Below are 14,651 nucleotides of genomic sequence, written 5' to 3'. Positions count from 1 at the left end.
GCTAGCGCAGCGGCCCTGATGAGGCGGGTTAGAGACGCGGGGCAGACGGGGAGAATGGTCGGACCAAAGCATGCGGTGTAAAGACCAGAAAGCCTGATCTGCTGATCCCTTAAGACGTGAAGGGGAAAGAAAGGGGACACCCCATCTACTTCTAACGCTTATGCCGATGGGTGCTTTCAGTCTGACTGGAGGCTAGCTGGGTGAGCATGCCTGTCTGCAACCACATGGACACACACGGCTTGGATAAATATGTTAGAATCCACGTTTGACATAGTTGAAATATACACACAAACACAAGCACACACACACACACAGAGAGAGAGACAGGGCAAAGTCTGAAGCTAACAATGTGTGGAGAAATGTAACCCCCGGTAGCCCACATCCACCCTCGCCCGACCTGTGATCCTCAATGGCAAGAACAGAAATGCAACTAACCTCAGTAAAAAGCTGCTACGAAGAAAGCCTTCCATGTCAGCGTGGGGGGTTCTGGCAGGAGAAATCACAGAGAACCATTTTCACTATGAAACGATGGTAATAATCAAGAAACAGACCAATCGAAATTAACATGGAAGAAAGAAAACACAGAATGTACATGTTCCTCTTTATAACACGGCATGTCTTTAATTAAATGAGAAATATGGCTACGCGTCCACGCACTCGTTTTTGCGTACGTATACTGACATCATTAATTATACCTTGTTGCATCGAGGGAGTAAATTTGCATACAAAGTCGGTTTGCGCTGAGAGCCTGATGATATGTTTGTATCACATAAACTACTGATCACTATACAGCCCTTTCCCACAACTGTGTACAGATATATACATGAACATCCAGCACGCTGACCGCAGAGCGCAGCGCGACTCTAGTTTGTTCAGAGCAGCAAACGGTGGTCCAGCTGCAGCGCATGTGTGGCGAGGGTGCCGCGGCTTCTGGGAGCCCGGCCGCAAGGGACCCGAGATGAGGCGTGCAGCGTCAATGAGGCAGGAGGATGTGGTCATGATGTCACCGCTTCTAGGGGTCGTACAGAAGCCTCATCCACAAAGTATGGGAGATGCGGGGCTAAAAATGACTTTCGACAGAGTTTGGTATTGGTGCGCGGAATATACACTTTTATTGTGTCGGGCTCGGTTAGGAAGGATTGGGACTTTCATCTGCTTCACGTGGCGAGGCCGGAGAAAATTCCAGTGATGATATTTTATATCTTACCGCTTAATTTGTAACATTGCGAGTGGAACACAGAATTTCAATTGGGAATGGCATCCCTGAACGAAATAAAAACCATTACATCTTGTAAATTTGACACACCACGGGGATGAGCATTGTTAACAGCTCTGGCAAATTTGAATGATTAAAAAAAACTGCCAAATTCCTGAAATGAGGCTTCAAAATCGTGAAAGATCAAGCCTTGTCTGCTGAAAAACGGATGCTACTGTACTTCGTTGAGCATCTTTGTTATGCCTCACGTCCCTACAGTTTGGACCCATGAAAATATATTCACTTAAAGCCTCTGGTGGTTGGAATTCATGCCACCGGGTCATCACGGGGCTTTCCACGCTACGACGAGAGGCGCGAGCTAACTAGCTAGCTCACGAGCTAACTAGCTAGTCCTTTTGTAAGAACAACTAAGACCTGGTATAATCAGGCTGCTTTTGTCCAGATTTTGTCCCTTCCCAACCAAGGCTGACAAACAGCAGATTATTTTATGTATTTTAAGATTATCCTGTCATTATTATTATTATTATTATTATTATTATCCTGCAGACTGGGGTGTGTTAAGGGTGAATTTGTCCAGACAATAGGGTCCAACATGGGTTGAGGGCCGACAATCTTAAATATTAAATGTGCTCAAAATAAAAATGTCCGACCCGTGTTCATAGGATAATAACACCAGCCATTAGCTTAATTTGAGAAATCGTCTTTAGCTCGCGCAGTAGACTATAAAATCCACTTTCACACTGTCTCCAGGATTTTTTTCCATTGTATTTTATTTATTTTTTATTTTTTTTAGTGCGTGATTTTCCCGTAGATTTTTTTTTCCCCAAGACCACCATCGTGCCTTCCTTTTGTGTCCTTTCCCACGTTGTCGCTTGTGTTTCCAGGTTGTTGCTATGGTCCTTCGTCTTGGTTTTTGTTGGATTACGTTGGATCGTGCTAGATTTCCGTCCTAGAGGACTAGATTCTATATCAGTGGTGAAACAGAATCTTTATATGTGTGGCATGTTGTGTGGAGATTATTGGAGTACCCACATACATTATGATAAAAATTGTAAAATGTTGGATTTTTATCTTCATGTATGGGGTCTTTAACAGATAAACGATTTCAGAGTTTTATTTTTTATATATACAGAGTTTAAAAAAAAAAAAAAAAAAAAACATAAATTGTGTTTCATTGGGACTGGGGGAATCATGAGAGACGCCAAAGTGCATCACTGGGCACCGTTTCTTAGCCACGCTAAGAAAACGAAAGAAAAAAAAAATGTTAAAAATCAAGAAAACTGAAAAACAGTTTCATGCTATATCCCCACAATTAAGTACTACTGTATATTGTATTTAGAAACAAATCTCTGAATTCACTTTACATGATCTTCAAACTCAAGAGCCACAGACTAAAAGTGCCATTGAAAGGCAATCATTTTCAGTGGCAATAACTCATTATGAATACCACAAGAACTAACGACACCGAGGCATGAGCGTTGTAGTGATACGTGTGTAATTTGGCATTTTCTCTGCTTGCCGTCTTGGCTCGTGAGACAATGGAAAGAATGAACCGGGCCCAAGGACACCGTGCCTTTCAGTCTGGCCAGCACTTAGCGAGGCAGTGGATCCACAAGGCCCAGAGGGCTCAGCCGAGACTTTTCTCACAATAAGGTGTCTAGGGAGGCGGGAGAGCAATAGCCAGGGGCACTGCTGCTCTGCTCTTTTTTTCCACTCAGCTGGGCCCAGCGCACATAATACCATCACCACTCCGAGCCGGCGACAACGTGAGAAAACACCCGTCAAACAGTGCAGAACAGATCAAGCGTGTCTCCTCACTTCTCTGAGTGCAAAAAGCAAAGAGCCAAAAAACAAAGACTAAATCCAATACGATTTTAATACAAATGGTGCTCAGCTATATTCTAAAATTAGATTTGAAACCGTATTGTTTGATAACAAAGAGTGTGTGTGGCCTCAACCCTTCAACAAGATGTAACAGATTAGGCCATGCTTGGGTCCGATCTCCGTCTTGGGTTTCATTCCATTACCCCTTGTTCTTTCACTCTCACTCTGACCGTCTGTGTTTCCTCAGCTGTGTCGGCCGTCTTCAGTCCCGTTGTGGTCAGGAACAACTGAACTTCGAGTATGGAAGCAAAGGTGCGGTTTGGACGTCACACGACCAAATTCAGGAAAATGTGAGTGAGCTCCAATATATCTGCTCCTCTTAGAGGGAAGGCGGGACGGGGGGGGGGGGAAGAAACGAAAAAAAAAAGAATGGCTTTAAATTAAGGCCGAACCACAATTCAAGGGCAGGGAGGATCGACATCACTGAGTTGGCCCGGGTCGGTTTGAGCAGCGCGGCAGCCCTTTCGAAGAACGGGCCCCTGCCAAAAGCTCCCTCTGCCTCACCAAGTCTCCCACCATCTGCAACAAATGTGCTCTATTAAAGCAGTACCATATGGACAACAAGCTCGCTATTAACACGGCCTCAGCACTTCCCCTTAACCTAGGCCAGATTTCAAACTTCCAGTCAAATTGACTGCTGATTTAATGCATCACCAGCAGCCATGCGGGTCTTGGCATGAGCCGGCGCTCTCAAGTCTTCAGTCATTAAGGCTCACGTAGTGTGCACTGCACTGTGAGCTTCAGAAATTAGCTGCACGGATCCTGCCACGGTGTCACTCCTAACCGAGATATCGCCATCCAGATCGACGGACGCTGAGACCAAGAAGCCTCGAAAAGTTCTCCAACTTCGTCAACGCGGACTGCGCTCGACAGCACCGAGTGGAAACTATCTTCAGAGCGCGTCGGCTCACGGGGTGGCAACAGGAGCTCTGATGGAGACGCTGTTTGCTCCCTCCAAAGTGACAGTGATTAACCCTACAGGGTGTAAAAGTGGGGTGAGGCGGGTTTGGGACTTAAAAGTCCCAGTGGGCCGTGGCGGCCATTTTGACGCCGTCTCTGACTCATGGGGGACCCGCCCACCGCTCACAAAGCCGTGCTCTCTTCTCCTCGACCATGACGCCACGACCATGAGTTCTCTGTTCTGCGGCCCAGAGACAACACACACACACACACACACATGCGCACCAAATCAATTACAGCTCTGTGGTTTCAAGGCGACTCCAATGCTCACTAAGTTTTGTTTGTTTATTTTTTTCCTCCTCATGTCTCAGCTGCTTAGATACTATACGGCATTCGAGTGGAAAGACATTTCTTCGTACCGAAGCGTGCATGTATGCCATACGTTTGACTACTTCGATCCATTCATCAATTTTCTCTGCTGTTTGTCCTCATTAGCTGCACGGGTGAGCTGAAGTCTATCCCAGCTGACTTTGGGCAAGGCGCGGCCAATTGTAGCGCACATACAGACAAACATCTATTCATGCTCACATTTACACTTCAGGCCAATTTTCTTCAATTAAGCTGGGAAAAATGCTTTTGCAATGTGGAAGGAATCCCGAGTACGCTTGGAAAATCCACACAGAAAGGCCGGAGCCCGGATTCAAAGCCCCGACCTCTTAACTGAACTTTACCAGGCTAAATGGTGTCTTTCTGTCAGAAATGGGAAATACAAAAAAATTTTAAAAAATTAAATCACATTCACATTAAATTTAGCTCATTACGTATTGAATACTGTATATTGTCGCTGTCAGGCAGAAACCTCGTATAAATCCAAATATAGTGAGTTTCGGATATTTTCACAAATTGATACTAATGGCAAGTCCCCACATATTCTGTTAGTTTTACAAATTATTACTCAACTTAAAGAGTTGAAAATAGCTTGAGATCAAATCTTTGAACTCCACTTCACCCGTCTGAGAAATGTCACGTAACTCCGCGGGAGCCGTGCGCAATTATGTCTCCTCAAAATTGAACGTCTGCATGTATTGAGATAATATATTGTTTCTATTCTTTAGGTGAAAAAAGGGGCAAAACAGTTTGGTTGGGTACATTGTGGTAGCCCCGTTAACTGTTTTGCGAAAAATCGCTAGATGTAAAGCTTTGTTGCTGAAGGAAGACTGTCAGCCACAAAGGTCAATTTTCATGCAGATTAATATCTGTACATTGCACTGCTTAGTTAGCGCTTTATTTCTTTATTTTTAAATTGCATCGGCCATCGCTCTTCGAGCTTTGAAAGTGAGTTTGGGCAGATGACATAACTGCAACTGTTGGGTTTTTATCAGGTATTAAAGCCTTTTCCCTCGTCAGGGGCTGGCAAATGGACACGGCTGGTGGCAATGTCTGTACCATTCTAATCAATGACAGCTTAGTAAATAAGCGATTATTTAGCAAATGAAATTTCAACAAGTGACAATATCCTCGTTAACTTTATTCTTATTCTGATTGGGAGCAAAAGACACGCCAATTTGTAATTATTTGAGATCATCTCTGCCACAAGTGTCCCTATATTGAAATAAAATGACAAGTTAAAGACTGCTCGATGAGAGTTTAATTAAATAAATGCTATGCGTGCTCTCTGCGGAGTTGTGGCATGTGTGGAAAGGTACTGTTAGTTGGGAAGATGGTGTCCAAACGCAGTCGTCATCACCAAGTCACATGAGAATTGTGATACATATGCACGACTGAACGCACATACTGTATACACTAAATGTGTGCACATTTTGGTTGGTTTGATTGACCTCGCTGACTAATATCCATGTACACACACACACACACACACACACACACGCACGCACGCACGCACACATTCACTCTTGATATACAGTAGACGCACACACCTCAGTCAGCGCTGCCAGATGAGTAGTGAATTAATTTGTATGAGCCACTCCAACATTAGCAAGGTGTGTTGAAAGGTGTCTGCCCATGTTTTAAATTAAACGCGCTGCTGGTCAGCATTAGCACCTCGCCACCCGTCGGCAACTGACACTTAGGGGGGAGGGAACGAGGGGAGCCCATCCGCCGTTCACACTGGAATAATTAGAACATGTCAGGAGGAATTAATTTCCTCATTTTTCAAAAGGATACACAGAAATTACCATGTTATTATATGACAGGGTCCCTGGGAGGATTGGATTAAATTTGATTTCTTGCGCAGCCCACACAACAAATTAAAGTCATAAATAAGACGGAAAGAAGCGGGGCACAGAGCATATGTTTATGGCGATGAGTGAAGCCGAGGGACCAGAAACAACTATCTTCATTTCATTTTATTGAAATCAGGCCGACACCGTGTGTCTGAATGACAGCGGTTGCTAATGGCTCGAGATTAGAGGCTCCTTGGTATTAACACGGAGATTTCTTCAGCGGCATTAGAATGTGAAGCGTACAAACCATTGCGTTCACCTGTGCAACAATGATGCAATTGTTCAATCTGGTTTGAACAACACCATTGAATTCATGAGATTCTTGTGAAGGCGAACAGCTAACGAACTGTCAAGTGAAAATAAATCCCTTGAAAAGTTGACAAATCGCAAAGAAGAGAGTTTTGAACAACCCTGCCAGATTTGAATGATCAAATGATTGCCAAGTATTTCAAATTAAACTTCAAAATGGTGAAAAAGCAAGCCTTTCTCAAGAGACAACAAGGCACTCTTTATACTCCCGCGGTCCCGCGGCCGTCAACGCCCGCATTGCATCGCGTGACCGACGAATTGCCCCGCGCAGCACCTCAGCGTAGCTTGCCGCGCACCCGACAAAAATAGTTGCCGCGCGTCGAACGCCGCAGAGATCATCTCTCGTGATTGGTCCGTTTTAGTCGCATGCTCTGATGACGTACCAGCGTGCTCATTGGTTCTACATACCATCTAAGCCGCCTTCTCTACGTCGCCTTCTCGATCGATTTTGCACTATAATTAAACGTATCATCTGGTCATCTAGCGCCCTTAGCTCTGTCGCGGTCGCCATTGTTGTTGCTTGTTTACTGAAAGTAAAAACGGCTACCGGAAATGGCAAAAAAAAAAAAAATGCAGAGGAAACTCCACCCTGTGGTGTCCTCTCCAATAGCAGCCGTAGCGACACCCCCCCCCCTCCCCCGACTTGGAGGAGAACTGCAGCACACTTTCAAAACAGTGCGCGTGGGTTGCGCTCGAGTATAAAGGCAAACTGCACGTGGGACAGCCATGATGATGTCAGCGCAGTCACCGCCCGTGCGAGTATAAAGAAGCCTTAAAGCGGCCACACCAGCCCAAAACCCCAAACCACGCAAAAAAAAATGTTTAAATCACGGCCCTCCGACAACGACAATGAGGCGCTCTAAAGTGGCCACACCAGCAGGCTATCTAAAGGGAAGATATATTTTGAGGGTGGAACTAGCTAGCTAACCACGCGTCACAAATGCACCTGATAACGATGGTGCTCACGTTCTTATATAATGGGGGAGGGGCAACTCATGCCGGTGATGAGGTGCACCACTGGGCCCTGTTCTGGCCACACCCCAAAAAGTCAGACAAATTGAAATGGTGAAAAAGAGTTTCACGCTAGATTTTTATAATTGAGTGCTACATACTGGAGTTCTCTGTCTTTTCAGCAATTATATCCCAATGCGTATCATGTATTTAGAAAAATAAAAATCTCTCAACTCACTTTCGAGGGTCTTGAAGAGCGTTCAAAAGCCTGTTTATACAGAGATGGCCTCCATTCTCATATTGCTTATCTTATTGCCACAATTGCGTTAAGTCTCTCAAAACGGGCTCGCATTAGACACGAGCACTCCCCTGGGCACCACAAACTTTCAATAATTTGCAAATCAATTAAGTGGCCACTCGAAAGGCAACAGGGACTTCACACTCCAGGGTCACGGCGCATTATCAGTCAGAGACGATTCATGGTGTTTTGGGAGAAAAGTTCATGGTTGAAGTCATTCGTTCATTTAAGCGGACTTTTAGTTATGCATTACTTTCCACAGCTGGGGTAGCAAGAAGATTAATGGTGTGTTCTTTGCTCCTGTTTTTCACTGTATAGTGCTACTAAGTGAACTCTGTCGAACCTTTCGAGGGATCATACCTTCAGATACAGGACAGCAGCCAAATCTATATTGGATTTTTATTCATCAAATAAATCATGTTTATCATTCATTTAAATAATAACAATAAACCTAGAGGTTAGATCCTTTTGCTGCGACTCAATATCGTCCGTGTTTAATCACCGCTGTGAAGAGACGCCAGACAACACCGCATCTAATCCACTGAGAGCATATTTTACTTTAATGACTTCATCATAAGATCGTACATCATTGCAAAACAGAGGTCTATTTATCAGATGCGTGTTTAGGACGATGTATTCGGTTCATGAGGGGCTTTCACGTGCTTGTGTGCAGCAATTAGTTTTCTTGTATCATTTGAGGTAATACAGAATTTAAAAAAAAACAATTGTCAAGTCATCTTTGCGAAGGATTAGCGTTTAGCTTTCAATCGCTAATCACAGCAGGCGCTAATGAAGCGAAGAAGCACATGAGATGTATAAAATAAAATAAAAATGACCATTTTTGTGTTATTTAATTTGTGATATAATAACTCGCCGCGGTGTATGCGTGCGGCTGTGGAATGAGAGCTGCAAATCCTCTCGCCTTTGTTGCTTATTACATGAATGGAGTTGACGGCGTGTTCATATAATTCAACGCGGTGCTTTCCAAAAAAATATGACTGTGCTGTGAGAGATCAGGTGTGATCCAATTTCACATAAATGATCCGAAAATGATGTTTGAACATCTCCGCGTGTGTCTTTTATTTATTTTTTTCCCCCAATTCCTGCAAGTACATAAGCTTTGTGTTCAACTAAAGAGGCCTCATTATTTCACTGTGTGTGAGACTTTTGTAAAGTGAAATATGCGCATTAGCTCAATAAAGGTTGTGAAACACTGCTTTAACAATCCTCAAGTGTCTGCAAATGTATGATTGGATTTCATTTCTGCCCCTCTCTCCAAACTAAAGTACTGAGATTTTGGATTGTCAGGATTTAACCGGGTGCCGAGGGAGCTAACTGCACAACACTCAATTCAAATCGGGGATGGAGATTTGACTACATGACCGTCGACTGTTGTCGCACTGACTGAGACGTAACGCCAATCACGGTGGCTGAGTGAATTTACTCGCGTTCCTTTCACTGCAAGGTTCTAAGTTGTAGGATTCAATGGTGAAACGTTTGCTTCTATAACAGTGTGTAATTGCGCATGCATTGTGACGATCCAATTGTCCAGCTCATTTGCTGCAGGTGTTCAGTGTGGGTGACAAACAGCAGGAGGCTATGAGCCATGTGTCGGTAGCAGAAACAGCTCAAGAGGCAAATTGATACTTACAAAAACTGAAAGACTCGCTCCCCAGTTTCCAGCTACTCACTGGCACTTTGATTTTGAATTCATGTAAATGACCTGAAATGTAAGCAGAAAGAAGAAAAAAAGAAAGAAAAGATGACTTCTTTCATTGTGTTGTTAAATGGCCACATAAAAAGGGACATTGCAGTCAATATTACATTCAGCGACCAGTACTGAAAAGCGTGCGATTGAAGAATGCAACAGGACCGTGGTGCATGGTTTTAAAACAACACGGCCTTTTGATAACAGTGTTTGCCGACATCAGAACAAACAGAGAAAGAACAAGTGAAAGAGAATCACGGCCATGGTGACTGTTGGCTGAAGGTCAGTTTGTACTGCCGTGGTCGTTGTTCTCTTTGTAAAATCTACTTTGAATCTTCTGACGATTGTCGTAGGGGCCGTGCTCTATTTAGTTATATATTAAAGAGATGCAATCCGGTGCAAATGTACGCAGGTATTATTAAACGTACGACTTCCAACCTCAGCACAAAAACACCTCTATATTCCCACATAATAGCAGTTTCTAAAAAGGCTTACGTTACTCAGGTGGCTGAAAAAGCAGTTGAACTCACCTTGGTGAGCATTCCGAGGCTTCTTTTTCACAATGGAGTGAGACATTGAATTTACATTTACATGTGCTAAATCGCTCGCAAAACACTCATTAGACATGTTCAACTGTTAAATAAAGTTGTTGTTTTTTTACAATTGAAATGAGACAAGTCCAAAAAAAAAAAAAAGCTGTTTTAGCCCTGTACACACAAAACACTGAAAGCAGACTTTTGGAAAGTTTTTCGCCGCCCAAAGCTTTTTCAATGTGGAATGCCAAAGCGTGCACATTTTGCAAACTCACCGTGTGAGTGTCACGTGTGTCAGGAAGGTTCCAGGGCCGGTCTCCCAAAACATAGAATGCAAATCCAAACGACAAGTTTTCCCTCTTAGGAAGTCATCCCCATGTGACCCACCACTTCAAAAGGGGCCCCTCGAGCTGTTCCTGACACACTTCGTGCGTGGCCGTGGCAAAAAGAAGAAAAACGAATCAGATCAACCATCTAACCGGATCAAATTGCCGTAACGATTTGCTGTTAATTTTCTCGCATTATCTTGTTTTTCCACAATAAACCACTATCTCATTACCAGCTGATTTATGCAATTAGGCTACATCAGCGCTGCCAATTAAGCAAGGCCAAGGGTTTTTTAAGGTCACGCTTAACTGATCTGTCACTAATTTGCGCTACGGCACCTCAGCATCCCCGCCGCGTCCGGCCCGTACGTACGTCATCGACTAGAGCGGCAGATGAACGTGGCCAGCTCTTTGTTATCGGTGTGTGCGTCGGCAGCCGGAGGATAGACGGAAGCAAGTCAATAAAGGCTAAGAGTTGCAGACGGGTCTGAATGTGGTAGCCTTGAGTCTCGGCGTGACAATGGAGGAGAGGGGAGCCGGGACTGACCCTGGCTCAATAGGGAGCCGTCGCATGAATAGCACCTCTGCCTTTCAAAGGCGCACAATTTCACTGTTTGCAACTGTGCTTCAGCTGCAACCACCCACCTCTGCGTTCATACGCTATTAACTTGTGTTCCAGCTATTCATTCTGGCTTGAGGAACCACAGACAACACGGATGGTAATTCAATACACGAGCCTGGTCAGACTTCTGACTGTAGGCCTAATTCCTGTTTTGCCTCAGGAAACAGGAGCTCTCGTAATGTGACAAAGTTTACCAACCCTTGAACTGATGCTAATTGTGAACAATGGGGAAAATAATGAATGGGGAAATGTATTTCTTATTGCCGACTTATTATGTGTCAATGATTTGACTGAGGGATAACAACAACAGAATGTATAATTGCAAATAATGAGCAAGCCCAAATTTTGTTGTCATGAAATGCTGCAATCCCCGCAGAGTAATACGAGTCTGTGTCAACTGGCCTATTGTAGCTGCACGCTGGTGCAGCCGCTCTTTTCCTGCTGTGAATTCGACCTACAGGCGGGAAACATTAAAGCGCTCCTAATTAGAGGACTAGGGACTTGTTAAAAACAATTGAAGTGAAGGGCAAATTATGACTTTCACCGCATTATTCCAAACCAATTGTCAAAACACTTTCCCTAATAAAAGAATAGATCCATTTTTTTTCCATTAGTTAGTTTGGATGTTCAACAGGGTGGCATATTCCACATAAACCAAGAGCAAGAGCAGCTCGGCAGATTAGAAAGTATTTTGCCTGTTATGTGAATAATATCAGTGATTCCCAACAAGTACGCTGTGGCAAATTGTTCCATTGTACTCAATTGGTCAATTCACGACAAATAATGTATCTTAGTATATTTGCTGGCAGAACAATTAAATGCTCGGGCAAGAAACCCACGTATCCACTTTTCGTGACATTTCTGTTTAGTGGTGTGCCATGAAATCTTTTTCCTATCGTAAAATATGTGCCTTGGCTCAATATAGGTTGGGAAACATTGTTTCATATTCAGCGGAAAACATTTCAGAAGACTAATAACATCGTTGTCCAAGTCATTTTGAACTTAATGTCACAATATCAATCAAAAAAAAAAAATTCTATATGTGCTTGCTAAAAAGGTTTGATTTTTGTTTGGTCTGTGTATATTCTCAGTTATCCAGGTCACGATCATTTGCAGCGGTAGAACGGAGGCAACTGAACTCTACTTGTTTGTTGAATTTGTTCAGCTTTTTCCTGTTTCCCGAAAACCTCTCTCATCGGCAGATGTCCCCAAAGTAACAGGGGCAGAGGACTCGCAGTCACTTGCGGCACTGCTGTCAAAGAGTTTTGCTCGAGCGTTCGTGAGTCGCACGCACGCACGCTACGCTGCATACAAGGAAATAAACCAACCCAAAATGTGAGTCTAAATTCCAGCAGTGATCTCGGCCCGAAATAGACCGATATTTAGATACTGTGTTGGATTAGTTAGTTGAATAAAAGACGAAATTGTCCATAGGCGTGAATGTGAGTATGGACGGATGTTTGTCTCGACTTTCATGTGCCAGTCCGGGTCGTACCATGCCCGCTGCCCAGAAATCAGCTAGGATAACCTCAAGCTACCCGTGACCCTAATGAGAACAAGCACCATCGAAAATGGATGAATAGACATCCATTTCCCTTTGATACGTACATTCTAGCCAGCTTGGATTTTTCCAGGATGTACCCCGCGTCTCAACCGGCTCTTCACAAACGCCTACGATAAGTGGTTTAGATAATGGATGGATATCTTCAATGAGCCGAGAAAACATAGGCTAAGGCCATTCCTTTGTACTGGCACCTCCCATGTCGAAGATGTTCATGTATCTTTAAAGTCCACATGAAGCGAACGCTTCGCCTCCCGGGATTGCTGTTTGAACTCGAGCCTTTTGTCGGGCTTTGTGAAAGATAACAGTTTAGTGAGTGTTTGGTGTGGGCTGGTCTTGATTTCCCAGTGTGTTTTTGAGCCACCGTGTGAGTTTAGCAAAACAGAATAATAATAATAATAATAATAATAATAATAATAATAAATCACCACGGTGAAGCGGTGCCTTGAATTGTGAGTTCACTTTGTTCCATGACTATGCCTGTAACTTGAATTGTTTTGCAAAATGATTTCACGCTTTAATCGAACGCGCTTCCTCCTGGCGTGCGCGTCTTGGCCACCGGGGGCAGTATAACACATACCGTACACGGTGTAACACGACAAAGACCGAAAAGCACAATAGCAGTAATCGATGACATCACTGTTGCTTGCCACTCCCTACTTTGCTTGTCAGCAGCTACACTGTACATTAAGCGTTGTGTTAAATAATTCTGGAATAATGTGGGCTTTTTTAATCTGCTGCTGTCTTTTTTTAGCTGTATTTCTGCCGGCCTGACTCCATTTTAGCTGGAGTTATTGGGTGTTGGAAACGCGCACAAACAGCTGCTCCATTCACCGGCACAGCATTAACTGTCAGTGCCTTACTAACCTCTCTTTTATCCCCTTTTCATCTTTGTCTCTCTGAATGAACTCATCCTCGCACTGAGCCACCACAGACCAGACACTCACAAAATGTCTTGCACCAGTGTGTCAGGAATGTCTGTAAGAGTGACACATTGGTGCAACTATCTTACAATTGGGATTAGCATTTTTGGCCAAAGTGCAAAGGTAAAGCAAAAGGGAGAAAAAATCCACCCAGGAGCGCTTTTGTTTCAAGGGAGCAGCTTGATGAAGATACAAAGTACTTTGACAGGTCAAAGCTTTCATTTGCCTCTCTGCAAATACACTTTTATTTTCTCGATAAGTCAAATAAGAAGAGTCGGACAATATTTGGCTCCCGGTGCTTCTGGCTGTGCAACCTATCCATTCCCTTTGATTCCCCCCACATATTCTTCACTCCAAAGCCTGTAAAGACGGACAACATAGCAAATGGCTTGTCTTCTTGCACACCAATGAGACGTCTTCTCCTGACTTCCAAGTTATACACGGATATTTTATTTTTTGCCTCTGTCTCTTTTATCAGTGTGTGTGTGTGTGTGTGTGTGTGTGTGTATTTCTGTGTGTGGGGTGCAGGAGTATAACAAGTCTCTCCCTCTCACCCAGGTAATGTGTTTATTTTCCTGAGCCCATCTTCTAGTTTACTGTGTGCCGGTGTTCCTCCCCTCTTATCGCCTGGCCCTCGCGGGGCACTTTAGCCCCTCAAATCCTGTTCACCACATACTGGTTTTAGAATCTGTGAAATGAATGCTCGAGAAGCGTGGCCACAATGTCCGCTTGTGTTGCTACTGGGCTAAAATGGGTTTGGCGATTTCTTTTCTTTTTTTCTTTTTTTTTGTCCAGGGAGATGCATAATGGAAGTTTTTAACACCTCAAAAGAGGCCGGGTCTTTGTGGAGGCGCACTACAGAAAGCTGCCAGTCTCCAGAGGAGGCAGACACACTGAGTGGTGCTGGACAAAGAGCTCAACGAGCAGAATCAGCGGGGGCATCGCTCTGCACGCCGCCGCACACATGCACCTACATATTTACTGTAAATTCACCGAAAGGCAAAATGAATAAATGAACATGCATAGAGGTGAAGCTTCAGCTACCTGTAACTGCAATATAATACAACAAAAGCAACTATATCGCACATTGCTTTGTCTTTATTTGCCCACCTTGATTTAAGTTCAGGTAGAATCAGTAGGTGAGGACTAAACTAAATTCACTACATTCAAACACAAT

The 14,651-nt window shown here is 43.9% G+C and overlaps 1 protein-coding gene across 4 annotated transcripts in view; it reads right to left on the bottom strand.

Annotated features, from left to right (window-relative positions):
- Positions 1-14,651, bottom strand: part of sox6 (SRY-box transcription factor 6) — a 151,818-nt gene that overhangs the window by 122,136 nt on the left and 15,031 nt on the right. For 2 of the 4 annotated variants that reach the window (XM_061670893.1, XM_061670895.1), the window contains exons 2-3: positions 9,453-9,524; positions 436-486 (exon numbers count right to left, since the gene is read on the bottom strand). The exons of 1 other annotated variant lie outside the window; for it this stretch is intronic. In XM_061670893.1, coding sequence (XP_061526877.1) covers positions 436-470 — 35 coding nt within the window. In that variant the 5' untranslated portion in view covers positions 471-486; positions 9,453-9,524. The remainder of the gene's footprint in view (positions 1-435; positions 487-9,452; positions 9,525-14,651) is intronic. One more of the 4 variants, XM_061670894.1, reaches the window with a different exon arrangement.

This window comes from Phycodurus eques, chromosome 2 (assembly GCF_024500275.1).
Source record: "Phycodurus eques isolate BA_2022a chromosome 2, UOR_Pequ_1.1, whole genome shotgun sequence".
Taxonomy (NCBI): domain Eukaryota; kingdom Metazoa; phylum Chordata; class Actinopteri; order Syngnathiformes; family Syngnathidae; genus Phycodurus; species Phycodurus eques.
This window is presented reverse-complemented; position numbering and strand designations above follow the sequence as displayed.